Source organism: Panicum virgatum, chromosome 5K (assembly GCF_016808335.1).
Source record: "Panicum virgatum strain AP13 chromosome 5K, P.virgatum_v5, whole genome shotgun sequence".
Lineage (NCBI taxonomy): Eukaryota > Viridiplantae > Streptophyta > Magnoliopsida > Poales > Poaceae > Panicum > Panicum virgatum.
In genome coordinates this window covers 4,701,216-4,720,226 of record NC_053140.1, presented here as the reverse complement: position 1 = coordinate 4,720,226, position 19,011 = coordinate 4,701,216, and the positions used below count along the sequence as shown (strand labels likewise).

Here is a 19,011-nt window from a genome sequence, read left to right as displayed (position 1 = left end):
CCTCCCCCTCTCCTAGCATGCCGTCGCCGCCCACCGGAGCATGAGGAAGAAGATGGGAAGTTGTTTCCCTTCAGGTGATGGTTTCAAGTTTGGGAACATATCAGGTGAAAATCAATCTCTCTGTGCAAACTATGGAAACTTCAATCTGGACCATCAGATCAACATCAGGTGGGAGGGGATTTGCAAAAGTGTGATTACCCAATCCAAGGACGGGTCCAGATTGTAAAATTATCCAATCTCCCATATCCCTTGGATGTTGATCTAATGACTCAGATTAAAGTTTTCATAGTTTGCACGGAGAGATTGGTTTGCACCTTATACGTTCCCTTCAAGTTTTATCATGCCAGCAATATATAGCCCCCGGCAATTTGGAGGCCCGTCCCGCAACAAAGTCATAAAGGGCCCACAAACACCCTCATTTGGTGAGATGGGCTTAAACTGCCCAGCCTGCAAAGCCTCATGGGCTTAAATGGGAAGCCCCCAACTACCCGCGCAGCAAAAAAAAAATGCATCGGGTGCGGCCCGAGCGACTCCCCCGCCCCTCCGGCGAGGCGAGCGTGTCGCCTGATGCCGGCCGAGCTTGTTTCTGCTCCGGTGGATCGCCGGCGAGGAGCTCGGGACGCTGCTGCCGATGCGCGGCGGGTTGCTGCCCAATATCGTCAGGATCGATTGCTGAGCCTGGTTTCTGAACTCCGTTCACCTTTGCGAAGGCAAGTCTTTATTCCGGCCTCTGCAGCTACTGATACAACTTGCCCGTGCTTGTTTATACAACAATTGCATGTAGCATGCTGCCTTGCTTTTGTCGAGGCATCAATGCAGCGAGAATCAGCGACAAGCAAAAGATGACGCTTTCAGTTTTGTGCAGCGATCGTCCGATCGATGAGGAGCGCTTCCTCAGCCGAGCTTCAAGCCGCCTTGGTTACTTGGGTGTTACTACTAATACTACTAGCTCCCTCCTTGGCTTCCCTTCACCTCTTCTGCTTAGCAAAAATTAGCTGACCAGCAGGCAGTGCGTCTTGAACTCTTCTTGATCAGACCTCTTCCTTTTCTTTTCTTTTCTTTTTTTTGGTGCTTTCTGATGTCACATTAGTGGTTGATTGTTCATCAGTTCATGTCTCCGCCGATGATCCCACCTGCCGTGTCTTCCAGATGATGGGCGCGATCATCATCCATACTGCAATTGCAAGCAAGCATTCGCCTGTCAGAAAACACATAGCATGGCTGACATGCAGGAAACACATCTGAAATGCTGCGCCGCTCCGACCAAACGTTCTGACAACGCTTTGGTCAGACTCAGCTCAATCGATACAAGTGATCAGTCAGTTCACTCACTGTACACGATCACCGCTAGCCACTCGTTGCCGATGCGCACCCACGTGCTCGCCCACCCGACGTCGATCGTCCACCTGAGGTGACAGATGATCGATCATGGTATCAGGTTAACAAGGTGAAGGTAATGGAAGTAGTTCCTCTGCAGTAACTGCAGAGGGATCCAGAGAGAGTGGGAAGTTTTTCTTTCTGAGCTTACTTCTCCATTGTCTGGTGCGCGTTCCAGCCGACGAAGATCATGGCGAAGTACATGGCGCCCATGGCGAACACCAGGTGGAAGAAGCCGAACCCGTAGGGGATGTCGTCCTCCTCCGACTCCCCGTCCGACTTCTTGAACTGCAAGAGTTGCAGCGGTTCAGCCGTTCAGGCTTTCAGACTTTCAGTTTCAGTGTGGCAGAGCCCCTGGCCGCCATACGAGAGAACATACCTGGAGGCACTTGGAGTCGATTCCGGTCGAGAAGGTCGCCGCCACGATGACTATGACCGCGATCACAAAGCTCTGCCAGAGACATATACAGCTCTTGTCAGATAGATGCCGGATTCATCGTCTGACTAGTACACAGCATGCCTCTCTACTGAACTTCTATGGGTACTTATGAAGAATGAACAATCAATCGCCAAAGAGAGCTAGTAACTCTACCGCGATGTTCACCCAGTCCGCACTCGTTGCAACTGCTGCCTTCTTGTTGCAGATCTCCGTGTGAGGCTCACTGAATCGGCAAGAGAAAAGGAAGTAAATCTTACTGTGAAATGGACAACTCTGAGATGCAAACATGCAATCAGTCGCGTTGTTCAGAGTTTCAGGTTCGGGGTCCCCATCTCACCTTCTGATTGCCGACCAGCACAGGAACACGACGTAGATCCCCATCAGCCCCGGCGCCAGATACCCTGCCTTTACCTGAATTTCAGGGGCGATCCCATCAGACCATTCAGCTGGCATTTCCAAACCTCACTCGCGAACGCCATTGTTCAGAACATGCAGTAAGTTACCTTGGAGCTCATGGAGACGAAGGTCATGAGCTGCACGAGCACCAGGGTGACGGTGATGAAGAGGATGTTGAGCTTGCAGGCCCGGCTCGGCGCGTACCACACGTACATGAGCACGATCCCCAGCAGCGACCCGACGTAGGTGACGATGGACACAACCTGAATCTGCAGGTGGCTGCACTCGCAGGGAACCTCCACCGTCAGATCACGGCATCGGACGGCCGGTGAGCAGCCACCGGGAAGCAAAAGAGCGCGAGGGAACCTACCATTTCTTCCGGGTGGTCTCCGACTGGCAGCAGTCGTTGAGCCACATGATGAACCTGGTCACGCTGATGAGCTGGATCACCAGGAACGCCCTGCTCGCGTTTGATTCCAAGGCAAGTTAGAACACATGTTCTATATGGAATCTGGATCGTAAACCGAAGAACACGAAAGGTCTGAAACCAAGAAAAAGAAATGCAGGCACATACCCTGCTCCGAAATGTGCGACCTTTCCTGCAAAGATCGGAGGATCGAACACCAGCGTCGTCAGCAACATCATGAGGAAATAATCTGCAACTGGAAATAAACAGCAAGGTCGTCGTGGAGCCGAGGTGGTCGGCCGGGGACTGACCGTAGAGCTGGACGAGCGTCGACGGCGCGAGGAAGGTGACGGCCGTGAGGCCCAGCCAGAGGACGACCTTGGCCGGCCACCACTCCGAGTGCCACGAGTTCCGGCACTCATGCACCTTCCTCGTGTTCACGGTGGACAGGAACATCACGAAGAAGAAGAGCTGGAACAAGTTCATCCATGGTCAAGGATAACAAGAGCTGGAACAAGTTCATCCGTGATCGTCCAAGAACAACACTGTCGTGAATGATCAATCAGAACGGAAACATTTTCGATCGATTGCGACAAGGATACAAAGCAGCCGAGGCTGATCCGCAGCACGCCTTCGGCTCCCAGGCAGTAGCGCGCGCCCTGGCAGACCTTGAGACCTGCACGCACACGGCACGAGCACGCCGGCGGTCAGTGACGTCTGGTCGGCGGCAAGGCAACGCGTGCGAGACTTGCGTGAACACGAGCTAGCCTGCCGGCAATAGGCAATTAGGCATAGAGTATACTAGCACGCACGCTGGAGCTCGTCGAGGGCGGAGTTGCCGTAGTCGCGGAGGGTCCAGGCGAGGAGGTTGGTGACGAGGAAGATGAGCGCGTACAGGTACCGCGCCATCATCGGGTTGGGCCCGGCGAGGAGCCCCGCGCAGGCGCAGCACCACTCCTCCACGAACCGCCCGCCGCACCGCGCCTCGCCGTCGGAGGACCCGCCCGCCGCCGCGCCGCCGCCGGCCTCCATGTCGACGCCGCTACCAACCGTCATCTACACCCAAGAAACGCCGCGGCGAGCTGGCTAGCTGCTTCCTGCGCACACGGCCACATAGCCAAAGAAAACAATCAGGGGAAAAAAATACTAGAGGCAGCAGAGTTGCTCACACGCAAGTCGTGATGCGGCAGCAGAGCTCGCAGTTCGTTACGTACGTCTCGCTCGACTGACATCCTCGGTCGAAAACGATGTGTTTCTTTGCCCCAAAGCATCGCCCTAAAGGATCGGAGTGCTTTGTTCTTGCCGTGCTTTGTGGGCAAGATTACCGCCGGTTCCGACACTGTAATACTACTGTGCTACTGTTTCACTCGCATTGACCAGATTCGTGATGCCAATTTGATAACAAACTGCCATTAACACCTAGTGCTAAATCCGTCGTGCTGAGTGCTGGCAGTTGCAGCTTGCAGGAAACAGTGTTGTTTTCCCCCCATTTTAATAGCACTCATCCTCTTCCTTGAAACAGTTGGGGCTATTGTGTGTTCCAAATTCAGAAGCTAGCCTTGCAACTGCTGCACATGTAGTTTATGGAGTCTGGATTGACTGTCATGACAGGGACAGGGGTATATGTGTATAAAGAGGTGAAAGGCATCTGAAAAGCAAGGCGACCGGTGTGTAATACAACAAAGCTTGGCTTTAAACAAGGATTAGGGTAAAAGAGAGGCGGTGACGAAAGCTCCATGGACTGCTGGAGAGGATACGCATGGCTTTTCTGTGACTGTCACACAGGGCTTTTGGATGTTCGTGGAAAAAAAAAGAGCAAAGCAGCTGCAGCAGCAGGGAAAACTAAAGCATTTGGATGATGGTTGTAAGAGGGAATAAAGCAAAGGGACGGTGATCATGAAGGATGACTGAATTCCTTGAGGACTGGTAGCCGTGTTTGGATTGTTTTGTCTCTTTTATTTCTCACGCAGACAGTTATCCTGAAACTTTCATGTAGCTATTAGCATATATGAACAGAAGAGGAGTTCATCATGTCTAATTTGGGTAATGGTTCATCGCACCTATCGAACTGCTTTTCCTTTTCTGGAGCATATCCTGAACTTTATGTTGGCAAAAGGAACATGAGGACGTAATTCAGTTAATCGTCAAACCAAGATAGAACCACGTATGAAACCAACAGAACCTCTCTAGCTCCGAAAACATTCAAGAACAAATTAAATAACAAGGATCAGGAAACATACTAATTCACTGCATGCATCTTCTAATCTAGAACTGAATCAACTTAAGGTGCGTTTTACTGACTACTGTCAACTAGAATTCACCAACTGAAAAAAAAATCGTACGGTTCAGCTGCTGTAGGTGCTCATGTCTGATTCGGGCAATTGCCATCGCACAAATCGAACCGCTTTTCCTTTTCTGGAGCATATCCTGAACTCCATTAGCTCCCAAAGGAACATGACGTCCAATCTTATCCGGTTATAATCGTATAATCAAAAGAAACTATGTATAAAACTTACAGAACTTCTTCCCTAAAACATCACTAAGAGATAACACGACGATCGGGATCAGGATTCAGGAAACACATACTAATTCAGTTCATCTTCTAATTGTATAGACCAAACCGTCTTCCTGAAAACAACACAACAACGAGCGAGGAACAAGCACTGATCTATGGCGCATGCATGTACGGGAAAAGAAAAAAAATGGAAGCAGCAAGAGAGATTATCATGCAAGCCAAGAAACAACATGTACATCTATCTGTGCACGCCGCGTAGCTTGGACCCCCGACCACGGAAAGCGAAAACCATTAGAGTAATGATGGCGCTTGCGTACACCGCAGTAGCGACGGGGCCGGCAAGGGGGCAGGCTCACTTGGACGCAACACCAAACGATCTCGCCGGGCCAAGATCATGAGCAGCACAGCAGCAGCCAGCAGCTATGTAGGGGGAGAGGGACGAGGATCGGAGGAGAGGCTACTCACCTAGGTCAGCAATGGACGGAGAAGAGACTCGAGCTAGTAGGTAGCTCTTGTCGCCGTTGCCGTCGTCCTCCCAGCTAGCAAAGCTATGGTTAAGCTACCTGGAGGCATCCATGGCGGCCACCGCGCGTCCGTAACTTCGCCGATGGCGTTCACCGGAGAGGGCTAGCTAGCTTATATTGTTGTGGAGTCGGAGGAGGCTAGGCTAGCCGCGAGCGGAGGTGGTGGCGGCGGTGGCCCGTTTTTTCCCCGCCTCAGGCGGGCGGCCGGGCGCTGCTGCCGGCTTGTTTTCTACTGCCGGTGGCGGCGAGCCGAGGCCTGTGGCGGCGTGTGCCGCTGCCTATCACAACTCGCGCGACCCCCCGTCTCCGCTGCGACGGCGAGGTAGCGTTGTCTGTGCGCGGCCGTCGCTGTCGCGGCGCGGCATCTCTCCCGCAGCGAGAGAGCACGCGCGGCTTTAAGCCGCGCGCCCGTTGCTTTAGCGAATCGCCTTGTTGCCCTCCACTCCAGCAGTGGAAGCGAGCGACGGCCGGCGAACGTCCCGAATTTTTCCCACCGGGTTCAAACCTCAAACCGTCAAACGTGTGGCGCCGGTGAGATGTTCCGAGCTCCGACGAAGTTTACTTGGCTCGACTTGGAGACCCGTGTCGCCGGGAGAAATTTTGTGTGGAACTCCAGTTCGTTAGTTGCTGCAGGCAGGTTAGAGAAATTCAGAGCTCCTGGCACCACAAAAACAAAAATCTGCAAAGTTACCATGGTAACTAGCGCACCATGCATGTTTGTCGATCTACTGCTCCCAAAGAGGCATGCAGATACTGAGATCGAGAGACAGACCCTCTGGTAGGGCATGGATCATTTTCGAATGAATCTTTTTCCGGTTTGGGGCCAGATCATTTTCCTCTCCGTCGGTGACGAGCACCGCGCACTGCACTGGGCTCATGTGCTTGGGTTGCTACCGACCGAGTCCGCACCAACTCAAGATCAGCTCGTTCTCGCGCGGCCAAGGCTGCAGGCAACGGGTGCGCGAGACCTGGCAGGACACCGTTACTCCGTGAGGCCCGGTTCGGGTGGGCACCAGCGCTTCCTACACCGAGACGGCGAGCGGCGCTGTGGATCTCGCTGCGCGCGGGCGCCGTGTCTGCCACAACTAACCAACCGCGCCGGATTTTTTTTTTCCTTCCTTGCTCGTGTCGTCTACGACGGCGCCAGCTCCTCTATTTGTTTGTTTCTATAAGCGCCAAAATGAAGTAGTCCGGCCGGGCAGATTGTGCTCAGAAACACAGGAATAGCCTGAAGGCACGTCCAAAAAAAATGGCCTGAATAATGGTAGAACAGCCACACACGTGCTGCGCATCCGGATCTTTTCAGGACCGTGTCGTCTGGACGCTGTTGGACACGAGCGCCACAATAAAAGTGGGCGGGCGACCTCTGGTCTCAGCCCCAACGGGGTCCAAAGGGAAAAAAAAAGTGGACGGCGCGAGAAGGATCCAAACGCCCAAGTGAACTCAAACCGTTGGTTCCGGCGGCACAAGCAATTTGGGAGCACGGTTGTGATCCGTACGTCTCGCGAGTTGTGATAAGTAGCGGCACATCCACGTGCACACAAATTCACAACTTGCGTATCACCTGCGAATATCACAACTTGTGTATCACAACCGCTTGGGAATAATTGAATCCGGTGAAATTCGACGAGTGGCCGGGAAAAAAGATGGATCAGCTAGCATCCATGTACGGAGAGAAATGAGCAACATGTACAGATAGAGATGAACAACAGGGAGCGAGCATATATGATCGAATTTTTAAACGTATCGGAATAGATAGACTTTGAAGGATGCAAAGTGGTATGGGGACGTATGCCCCGGCTCTCCCATTGCATTGCATGATGTGGCTCCCCATTGCGCTGCATGATGTAGCCGTGCGTTAGCCACGACGACCTTGTTGCTTTGCCGCATTCTGATAGCTACATAAAATTAAAATTACGGTATACATAGTTATGGTAACTCCCTGATAACTTCCGCCACCCTAAATATGGCGTAGACATATCCGGCGACGCTCTCCACGAGTGGCGCGTTCACAAGATGTCTCCCATGGCGGAGGTAGTCGTTCAACTGGTTGAACGACTACCTCAGGATGCCGATTGCCTAGGCGTCGCCGTGGCCGAAGGGGTGGTCCGGATCGAAGTCCTCCGCCAAGAGGTTATGGAGGACGAAGGCGAGGGCGACAAGGGGAGGAGGGGGAGGAAGACGGCGACGGCGACGACGACGAGTCCACCACTTGAACGAAGCGTCGGCGGCGGGAGCGGCGGGAGGGAGAGCCTGAACCCGACATCGCGGCGGCGGAGGCTGCGTGAGAGCAGTTGTGTGATGTGAGGGGATGGCAACGGTGGCGAGTGGAGAAGAAGAGCGGCCGGGAGCTAGTATTTATAATGGCGAGAGGCCGGAATGCGAAACGGCGTGTTGAAGGTATCGTGAGATGGAGAGAGGCCGGAATTTCAAACGGTGTGCGGTTGCGGAGAGGGTGGTATGGGGACATATGCCCCGGTTCTCCCATTGCATTACATGATGCAACTGTGCGTGTCAACGAGATGCCATCGGAGCCATGATGAGAACTACCACAGCGATATAGGGATGATGGGTCGATAAATATAGATCAACACAACCTTCGGGATCATATCCTTTATGCGTTAACAAATGGGGAATCCATGCCTCCCTCTAAATGTGCTAAAAATGGTATTAATATTAGATAAATTCTATTTAGAATAAAGTAAAAAAATATAGTGATATTTGTTTAGGACATTGGATGAGGCAGTAGGGGCCATGCCCCCACCTCACCCCCCACCGGTACCATTTTTTCTAATCACTACGGGGCACAGGGCATTTGCCGTGTGCCGGCAAAAGCCGATTTACACACGATAAATCATTTTTGTCATGTGTAACACACGGCGAAGTGCCCACGGCATAGATCGGCCGGCAACGAGCAACTTTGCTGTGAGCTAGATTTCGGGCACACGGCACTTTGCCATGTGCAGTACTCGACACTCGGTAAAGATTTTTGAAAAAAAACTTAAAAAAAGGACCGAGCCAGCACTGCCACGTCACCGCCGCTGCCACCACCACCACCACCACGCCGCCGCCACCACGCCGGAGCTCCTCCACCAGATCTGCCGTCGCGTAGTCACCCGAAGATGATGGAGGAGGTGCAGGGCTCCTACGCCGTGCAACGTCGCCGGAGGAGGGGCGGGGCCCCGCGCCGTGCTGCGCCACCGGAGTAGGGGCAGGGCCCGCACGCCGTAGGAGCTCGATGGCGGAGCAGCGCGGCATCCATGCCGTAGTGTCTCCAGCGCGCGGAGGAGCCCGTTGCCGAGGCCGGGGCGGCGGCGCTGCTGGCCGCGGCTGCCGCTCCTCGCCCCGCCGCCCCTCCTCACCGGTCGATCTATTCCGGTGAGGGGTGAGCGGAGGGGGAGGAGAGAAGTCGCGAGATGGAGGTGGAGGGAGAGGGCCGTGGAGGAACTCTGGCCGGCCTGGGCCCGACGCCGCCGCCCGAATCGCCGTCGTCGAGGTCTTGAGGAGGAGGCCGAGAGAGAGAGAGATGACGGAGAGAGGAGGAGGAGCCAGCGGCTTTGACTTGGGAGAGGAATCCGGCTCATATTCTTTGGATCAATGGGAGAGCTCCATTTTAAAGTTTTAGATTGATGATGTGGTTGTTTCTTTAACTGTCTTCCAATGCATTTTAATACAGGCAAATGAGTTCAGATGAAAAAGTTATAAACTACAAAGTTTTAGATCTCGCGATCTCTACAACTTTGGTATAGAACTTATTTACATCCGAAGTCATTTGGAAGTTTTAAAATTTATAATTTCAAATTAAATAACTTATAATGACATTTTGAAGTATTAAACAGTCTCAAATATAAAAGTTGAAAACTAAAAAGTTTTATATTTTGTCGAGTTGTATGACTTTGGTATAAAGTTTTTTTTCATATGAGATCATATAAACAAGTTTTAAAAAAAATACATCCACTAACTCTCTCACATATAATCACTTATACTTCGTGTGAGATGTTTCGATTTTTTTAAACATTGTTATGACAAAATGTGTTAAATCTTCTCAACTTTTATCACAGCCTCCACGTCTGATACCATCATATCATGATAAATCTCATAATTTTTTAGACTTCATTTGCTATTTTTAGAATTTAAAATCATTCGGATACATGTTAGTGGTCATGTTTCTTGAACAAGACGTTTGTAATTTCTTTTCATTTCATAGGTAAGGCCTCAAACTGGGCTAAGTAACATGAATGTAATTTTTCTGCTCATTGTATTTCATAGGTAAGGCCTCAAACTGGGCTAAGTAACATGTGTTACGAATGCTCATAGTCTAACCGTCTACCTCAAAGCAGCCGAGTAAACCTCTTGTTGGGCTACTTGGGTCAAATTGTATTTTAGGCCGGTGTGTGAACTATCGGGTGCTTCAAACAACAATTGTTCCACTGGTGCATGAACTAGAATTTTTCTAGCGCAGAGATGCATAACACGTAGTAAGAGATTGGAACTTGAAAATGGGTTGCTTCCGGTGCAGGTTCTGGGAGTAGTACAGATGATAAACTTGCATCTCCACTGTGACACTACTGTTCCAGCCAGAGGATCAGATGCTACTAGCGTTGGCATGGGTTTGATGCCGAGTGTTGTGGCCAGTGCCACCCAAGTCGGCCCCTACAGCCTTATCAAAAAAAAAAAGTTGGCCCCTTGAGCCAGCAGAAGCAAGAGGCGCACTGGAGCAGAGAATGATGATGGAGCCAATAGCTACTGATCAGTTACAGACTTACAGTGTTGATGCAGTAGTGTGCAAGTCTGCAGCCAGAACAGAAATCCGCGTGGCCCGTGAGCAAGCAAGCAACAACCAGCATCACTTGCAAGAAAATGATTTAATAAAAAAAAGTCCCTGAAATCCATGCTGGAGATCATGGTTGCGGGCAGCACACATGGTGTCGTGCACTTCTCGGCCACGCGCAGCTACAGTGTTGCTTAGTAGTAGTTTATTTCCGTGTTGCTCGGTCTTTTTTGTCTGCGCAACACGGTAAAGGAATCTGTCGTTCTAGGTCGGGCAAATACTTCGATGAGAAAAAAATTACTAAGTCTAAGCTCTAGAAAATTCCTGTTTAGGTACAAGCCCAAGTCTGCCAGGCAAAAGTCTTTTTTTTTAAAAAAACTATCAGGCAAAATTCTAGGAAACGCATTTTATTCTCAAAAAGAAAAAGGAAAGGAAGGGAAGCACACATGGATGGGCTGTCTTGTTTAGGCAACAAGCCCAAGGCTGCAGATACAGAGGCAGCCCAATAAACTGCAGCTAAGAAAGGGAGGTGTCGCACACAGCAGGCTGGACCACCAGAAGAACAGGTTCCTCTCAAAAAAACAAAAAAGAAAAACAAAAGAAGAAGAAGAACAGGCGATTCTCAAAGCGCACACACACACACAGAAAAGTCTAAACCGCTGCATCTGAACACATCAGATCGCGCCAGCCGCCTCGTCCCCCGCGTCGCCCCAGGGCGACTCGGGAGGCGCTTGCCGCCCGCCGCCTCTGGCCCCCGTCTCCTCACTAGGGTTCTTTTAACCGACCGGACACCCCAAACCGTCGGCCACCGATTCCGGTTTACCGGACCGGTTTGACCGGTTACTGTAGAAACAGGTCAAATTCAAATTTGAATTCAAAAAACTCAGTTCACCCGGTTCGTACCGGTATACCGACCGGTTTACCGGTCGGTTTGACCGGTTTACCGGCCGATTTGACCGGTTTGAATTCAAATACAAATTTAAAATCACATGTGTAACCGGTATACCGGCCGGTTAGACCGGTTTACCGGCCGGTTTGACCGGTTTACCAAGTGGGCCTTAATGGGTCGTCTTATTTTTTTCTTTTTCTTTTTTGTTTTAACTTTAAATGCCCGAAAAGTATGTTAAACGAACGATTTTTTGAGAAAATTTGACACCATTAAATTCATCGCACCTTGAAGTATTTTTAGGAATTTTTTAGGAATTTTTCATTTTTTTGAATTCAAATTCAAATTTTGAATTTTGACCGGTTGGGTACCGGTCCGGACCGGTTTGACCGGTAACTGGTCAAACCGGATCGGTTCCCACCGATTAGGTGAACCCTGCTCCTCACGTCTCCGGACTCTCAGCCGGTGGCAAGGGGACGGGGTCCATTCGCTTGAAGATTTATTTTATTATTAGGTTTTTTTCAATAATTTTTTTCTCTAGAATAATTAGGTTAAATCTTAGATCGTCTTTTTGATGTTTTCAATCTGGCTTTCTATGTCATACTGGATCTTCTCCGGTGGATGTGTCGTTTTCTTCGGAGACATCGCATTCTTCAATGATGGATCGATGTACGTTGGTCTAATCCTCTTTCTATGACCCAGTGGCGTGATTCAATGTAATTTTATTTTATGTTGAGATCTCCATTGTAAAAGGAGTTATTTTTTAATGATATCCAATTCATTTCTAAAAAACACACACACAGAAGAATAGGCAGAAGTGCAGAAGCCTGTGGACTGTCGTGGTAAAAATTCATCGATCAAGAGATTTAAAAAAAAATCCATCCATCAAAGAAGCCACCGACACTTCCGCCAAATCACAACTTTTTTTTTTAGCTTTTCGTTGATACTCCGACACTTGTCACATAAGCACTCCTCCATTTCCGCTCTTCCCCGGGATCACAATGGTTCGTCCGAAAATGATGGAATTTCCTACGGCCTCGACTGCTGCTCGAGAGTGGTTGGACGCTGAAAGCATCTGAAAACCAAAGAGTGAAAGTTCCTCTTCACATTGCTATAGTTTTTTGTTTTTTTAAAAAAATGCACTGGTCTTGGGTAACATCGATCCATTTACTCTGAAAAGAAATGTCACGCACCTTACATCTCAACCTGCACGGTTCCATGCTGATACGCTTCGGTGCCCTTGTACAGTTGTACGCAACGATGAGAAGGAAAAGGATAGGTTATCAGCTGCTAGGGGTGTTAGTGGATACCTATTGGTGTTTTTGAATTTTTCATTTTAATTTATTTTCTTCCTCAAATTAATTACATAGCATGTCATTCTAGTTTATTTTATCACGTTTTGGGTCGACCCAATAACCCAAAAAAATATGGGACTTAGCATCCCTATCAGCTGCCCATTACTAGTGGCCCATTCGCCAGCTACAGCATTGACCCCAGACAGAGAGAGAGAGAGTATTTAGGCGACAATCACGGCGACGGAAATGCAAGGATCAACGGACCGGCACCACCAGGCTCATCCCATGCGACCAAGGATCAGCAGTGGGCTAGTGCGATCAGGGTTTACCTTCCGTCCGGCCAAACCGGAGCCGTCCGGTTCCAGTATACCGGTCCGGTTTGGCCAGTTACCGGTCAGAACCGGTCAAATTCAAATTTGAATTCAAATTTCGCCGTTCAACCGGTTTGTACCGGTATACCGGCCGGTTTGACCGGTATACCGGCCATTTTGGCCGGTAACCGGTCAAATTCAATTTTTTTCTTTTTTCGGTTTAAATTCAAATGCCCGCAAAGTATACTAAATAAATATTTGTATAACATATTTTAGTCTAAATGAACCCTTCAACCCTCTTTTGTACTAATTTTATATTGTATTTGTATACTTTTGTATGCACGTTTTTTTTGTTTAACTTCAAATCCCCGCAAACTATACTAAATGAACGATTTTTTGAGAAAATTTGACACCATTATATTTGTCGAACCTTAAAGTATTTTTAGAAATTTTTTAGGAATTTTTTATTTTTTTTAAATTTAAATTTTGAATTCGGGCCGGTTTGGTACCGACCCAAACCGGAACCGGGCCGGACTGGTTTGACCGGTTACCGGTCAAACCGGACCGGTTCCCACCTATTAGATGAACCCTGAGTGCGATTGGTAGAGAGTTTCCTTTCTCTACTCCAAGAGATGAGGAGGAGCTTTTTTTTGTTTCGAAAAAAAGATGAGGAAAAGCTTTTGTTTTCTTCCTGCGGTGTCCAAGGCCACAGATGGCGTGGAAGTGGGAGACCCCCGCCGTCCACTGCAACATTTCCGCCGGTGGAGATGGGCCTCCAAGCTCTGCAGCTACAGTGCCTAACATGGGAGAAAGACCGGGGCACAGTCGGTCGACCACGACCACAGTGCGCTTTTAGTTGCACATACAGTGATACAGTGCAGCTTCAATACCTAACAGTGAAAAAAATGTTTTTTTTTCTGGACATGAAGTAGCATTCTTCGACCATTTTTTTTAACCAAAAATCGTAGATGCAGAAAGAAAAGGACTGTGCAAAAGCATCGGGCATGCCGATTCCAGCAGCAAAAGCTGAAGAACCAACGGGTATAACGGTCATCTGGGGCACAAGCACCACAAAAGCAAACCGATATCAGATTTATCTCTCCTTTTCCCCCTCAAAAGAACCCAAGGCGGGCACTCTCCAATCACATCCGCTTGGCTGTCAAGCTCGCTGGCGTAGTTTTTACCTGGTTAGTTTTATTTTAACCAAAGTGAGCACTACTTGTGGGACAGCTCTCCCAGTCCCCCAAAAGCAAAGCGTAGTAACAACATGCAGTCACAACCTTCTGGGTTAAAGGGTACATGGATGGATAAACAATGTCTGCCACTTGCAAGACTTGCAGTTCATGACCGGCAGATATTCCAACCAGCAATCAGTGGGTCAAACCAAAAGGATTAACAAGCAATTTAAAAACTGCTAAAAAAAGGCCTGATTGATACAGTGCTGCTGAAAGAAGATTCACAGTCCAAGCCTGCTCTGCAGTAGCAGCAAACATCATGATAAAAAATGGTAGTAACAGGAGCTGAAGGCCAGGCAAAATATTTGCTTCTTCAACAATTATCGACAAGATGAGAAGTGTTGTTCTTGGGAGGGAAAAAAAATCGTATTCCTGACCGGAATACTTCAGAAGCAAGCAAGCAAAGCACATGGCAGGAAAGCCAGGATTTCAGCACCTCGACCATGCCTTACCGAGACAAAGACACCAAATCCTGAAGAAAGTAGCATGGCTCATTATATATTTTTGTTGTGTCTTTGTCAGATTCTCATCCACGTACGTACTTGAAAGATAACATGCCATTTCACAATACATATAGGCCCTATTTAGATCTTTACAGGTAAACACAAAAAAACCGTAAACGCATTAAAGTGAAACAGAATCTTGCTAATTTGAAGTACTAAATGAAGTTTATTTACAAAACTTTTTGCATGGATGGGCTGTAAATCGCGAGACGATTCTAATGAGTCTACTTAATCCATGATTTGCAACAGTGATGCTACAGTAATCATCCGCTAATTATTGATTAAATATGGATTAATTAGCATCATTAGATTCGTCTCGCGATTTACAACCCATCTATGCAAAAAAATTTGCAAATAGACTTCATTTAGTACTTCAAATGCCATGTTTACATCTTTACAAGTTTTTGCAAAATGAACTAAACACACCCATAGTATTAATTTAAAATCCTGTTATTGAATTGAAAAGTTCAAAAGTCTGCTGCATGATTGAGGTGTCTATAGTAGTAGCATAGATGTTGAATGGATTTTCTTTCATCAGAACAACAATTCACTGGAAGCTAATCAAGTTTTTAGCATGCACTGGAAGCTGTTCAAAGAAATCAAAAGGAGCAAGAGTAGATGCCAATTAGTACTAGGTAGCAGGACATGGAACCAGTTTGATTTGAGAGAATATCATGACCTAATAAACCATTACAACCCCCATCACATTCAGATCAACAAGAGAGAAATAGCCATTCAAACTAAATAGGGACACCAGGTCCTCCACCAATTATTCAGGTTGGTACAATGTGCAAACAAGGTACATAAAAAAATGAAAAACATTCATCCAGAACTTGTTTTGGGTTCACTGCTGTGCAAACCGCAGTATGCAATGAACCACCTTCAGAAAGTCACAGCACACAGCAAAGGGAGGGAGGGGGACACAGCGAAAATCCAGCAGAGAATAAACAGAACCAGAAAACAAAGATATAAGTAGAAACGATAATGTTAAAAGAATCGAACTAAATAATATAAGATTAAAAAACTGATAATAGCTGTGATACAAAAAGAACAAATAGCAGTTGAATTTTCTTGTTCTAAACTTATGTCTGACTGAACAACTGAACTGAAGTTCTCTATACACCCAGATATATGATATCCCTGCACCTACAAGGCTACAATCCTCTTCTGTCCCTCTCAATCTCTTCTTATTCACAGCCAATTAACCACTAATCCCAAGCCTAAATGCTCCAAAGTCCCACCCATCGCCTTCAATCCAGTCCCTTTCAGCACCAACGGCTGGACCGACACCGACAAACCATAATTCAGAAAATTCTTGCCAACAACTTACCACGCTCTCTTAACACACGTCGTCATCAACCAAGAACACTATTAGCTAAGCATGACAATGACCACGTATATCGGGAAATCTGGCAGCCGTTAGCCATTGAAGGAGGCGAGGGGCAAGAGCTAAACCAAACCAACTATCCAGCAAATTTCTTTCCTTCGAGATTTAATCAATGCAGTGGAGGGGGCGGCGGCGATCCATATTGAACTGGGTGTACTGATGGCCATGGATCTTGGTGATGCAGTGGAGGGGGTGGTGACGCGTATCGAACAGGGTCTGTATGTGGCAATGGGCCGGGGTAATGCGGCGGCGGCGGTGGTGATGCGTATCTAACAGGATCTATGGGTGGCAATGGGCCAGGGTAAGACGGTGGCGGCGGCGGCCATGGATGCGTTGGCGTGCAGGGTGGCGGTGCGGGCAGAACGGGGCATGGTGGGCAATGTGGAGCGGCCGGGGGTGGGGGTGGCGGTGGGCGGTGAACAGGCGCGGGAGGAGGCGGTGAATGCGGCGGTGGAGACGGCGGCGGCGGTGATGGTGATGGTGGTGGTGGAGATGGCGGCGGTGGAGATGGCGGCGGTGGCGATGCCAGAGGAGGAGACGGCGATGGTGGGGGCGGTGACGGCGGCGGCGGTGATGGAAGCCGCGGCGGGGGCAGTGGCGAGACGAACGGCTTGCACTGGAACGCGGCACATTTGACGGGCGGGCGCGCGTTGAACGCGGCGCACTGCTGCGGCGTCCGCTGCGCCGGGCGGTTGGGCAGGCAGTTGCTCCGGTCGCTGTCCCGCGGCACGACGGGCGCGCACGCTGGCGGCTCGCCGGTGAAGTAATTGTAGGAGAAGGTGAAGTTCTTGAGGCGCGGCAGCTCGCAAATCCCCGGCGGTATCGCGCCGGTGAGGCGGTTGTGCGCGACGTCCAGCTGCTCCAGCTTCCTCATCAGGGCCAGCTCCGGCGGCAGCGGGCCCTCGAGCTCGTTGAAGCTGACGTCGAGCACCGTGAGCTCCCGCAGCAGCCCGAGCTCCGGCGGGAAGCAGGAGTTGAGCCCGTTGTTGATGAGCAGGATCTCGTTGAGCGTGCCGGACATGTTGGCGATGCTCGCCGGGAGGCAGCCACCGAAGGTGTTGTGCGCGAGGACGACGACGGAGGCCGGCGAGTTGCCGACGTTGTCCGGGAGCTGGAAGCGGAGGCGGTTGTGGTTGAGGAAGATGGCGTCGAGCGGGCGGTCGAAGAGGCGCGCCGGCACGGGGCCCTCGAAGTCGTTGAAGCGGAGGTCGAGGAAGCGGAGCGCGGGGAGGTCGAGGACGACGTCGGGGAACGGGCCGACGAAGCGGTTGTTGCTGAGGTCGAGCTCGTGGAGGAGGCGGAGGCGGCGCAGCGCGGGCGGGAGGACGCCGCAGAAGCGGTTGGAGTTGAGGTGGAGCAGCGCGAGGTCGGCGAGGAGGCCCAGCTCCGGCGGGAGGAACCCCGCGATGTCGCCGTGGTTGAGGTCGACCCCGGCGACGGCGAGCTCCCCGCCGCCGCGGCCGCGGGGTGCCGAGGGCGAGGGGAGCGGCGCGCAGTAGACGCCGGTGTAGTTGCAGACCCCGGGCCCTACCCAGTCGGCCGTGAGGTTCCGGGGGTCGGAGAAGATGGCTTGCCGCTTCCACGTCTGCAGCGCGACGTACGCGTCCCGCAGCCGCCGGCTCGGGAACCGCCACCTCGGGTCCACCTCCACCGCCGCCGGCCGCCCCTCCCCCGCCGCCGCCGCCGCCACCGCGCCGAGGGCCGCCGCGGCGGCGAGGACCGCCAGGAACACGGCTCCTCTCATCTCATCCCCCGGCGCAGCGGCGATCTCCCTCTCTATGTGCAGCGCAGTGACGCGTACTCCTCGCGCAGAGACTAGAGAGAGAGAGAGAGAGAGAGGAGGAGGAGGAGGTGGGGAGGGGAGGAGACAGCTATAAACACGCGCAGCGGCGCAGGCACAGCGGCCGTGGTCAGAGGAGTGAGGGGAGGAGAAGAAGAGAAGTGAGGAGGCGTGTACGTGTGGGCGCGTACGCGTAGCGAGTAGGGAAGGGGTGGCAGAGGGTGGCGCGGCGGGGGGGTATATGAGGGGCGGGGCGAGGCAGTGGGCCGCTAGGGGTCCCCCGCGTTCGTCTCCGGGTTCGCGTCCGAGAAACCGTGCCAGCGCGAGGAGTTGGCTGGCCAGTGTGAAAAGATCGATCCGCGACTCCGCGAGTCCAGTTCAAACTTGGGAGTTGGGACCTCCAGCTCCAGGAGAGAGAGAGAGAATGGGGATCGCGTTGAGAGCGAACGTCTGCCACAGCGCGTGGGGAGAATAGTAATAAGGTCCTGTTCAGTTTCCAAAAAAAAGTATCTGTTACATCGAATTTTTTGATACATGCATGAAGCATTAAATAGAGTTGAAAAAATAACTAATTACACAGTCTAACTGATTAGCACGAGATGAATCTTTTAAGTCTAATTAGTCCATGATCGGATATTATTTGTCTAGTAACAACGAAATGTGCTACAGTACCAAAACCCAAACTTTTTCGCGAACAAAACACAACCTAAAAGAGGATTAGTAGGAAAGTAAAAGGTGTTAATTGCATGGAATATTCTGGTGTGAATGACCTTAAAACTAAAGAAGAATGTAATAGGCCAGCATGTATGCATGGCATGGACTAGGGAGTATCTCCCGTGAAGATTATACGACCAAAAATCTCAATTAATTTGTTTGATGTATAATATTCCACAAGTCGCTTTGGTTTGTCTCGTATCAAACTTTGGTTTATCTAGGCATGACCAAGTATATCGAAAAGTGCACTCATATCTACAACATTAAATTAGCTTCGTCATATACATCATGAAACATATCTTGATAATATTTTATTTGATATCCTAGCATATTTTTCTATAAAATCAGTTAAATTGCATTAATTAGCTAAAGATAGAGCTAGAGCGACCTCCAATTCCAAATGGATATTGTATCTAGAGAAAATTCCTTCTATACCATCCAAAATCACACCTATCCCTCATGTGTCATCAAA

At 50.1% G+C, this 19,011-nt stretch overlaps 2 protein-coding genes across 6 annotated transcripts; both read right to left on the bottom strand.

Annotated features, from left to right (window-relative positions):
- Positions 1-307: 307 nt before the first annotated feature.
- On the bottom strand, positions 308-6,023 carry LOC120705801 (probable serine incorporator). 5 transcript variants are annotated; one of them, XM_039990322.1, is made up of 14 exons: positions 5,599-5,911; positions 5,370-5,392; positions 3,431-3,715; positions 3,221-3,294; positions 2,930-3,089; positions 2,787-2,811; positions 2,583-2,672; positions 2,320-2,491; positions 2,154-2,227; positions 1,970-2,039; positions 1,757-1,828; positions 1,529-1,665; positions 1,333-1,406; positions 702-1,198 (listed from the first exon to the last, which is right to left on the bottom strand). In XM_039990322.1, exons 3-14 carry the CDS (start codon positions 3,672-3,674, stop codon positions 1,110-1,112), a joined length of 1,281 nt encoding a protein of 426 aa, XP_039846256.1. In that variant the 5' UTR covers positions 3,675-3,715; positions 5,370-5,392; positions 5,599-5,911; the 3' UTR covers positions 702-1,109. The 5 variants fall into 5 exon arrangements, with proteins under 5 accessions (XP_039846254.1, XP_039846256.1, XP_039846257.1 ...); XM_039990323.1 differs by lacking the exon at positions 5,599-5,911 and adding an exon at positions 3,833-4,597 and having other exon boundaries at positions 4,679-5,392; XM_039990320.1 differs by lacking the exon at positions 5,370-5,392 and having other exon boundaries at positions 308-1,198; positions 5,599-6,008.
- A 9,604-nt stretch (positions 6,024-15,627) lies between these two features.
- LOC120705800 (leucine-rich repeat extensin-like protein 3) lies at positions 15,628-18,023 on the bottom strand. The gene has a single exon (XM_039990319.1). The coding sequence runs from the start codon at positions 17,787-17,789 to the stop codon at positions 16,155-16,157; it is 1,635 nt and encodes a 544-aa protein (XP_039846253.1). The 5' UTR covers positions 17,790-18,023; the 3' UTR covers positions 15,628-16,154.
- Positions 18,024-19,011: the final 988 nt, after the last annotated feature.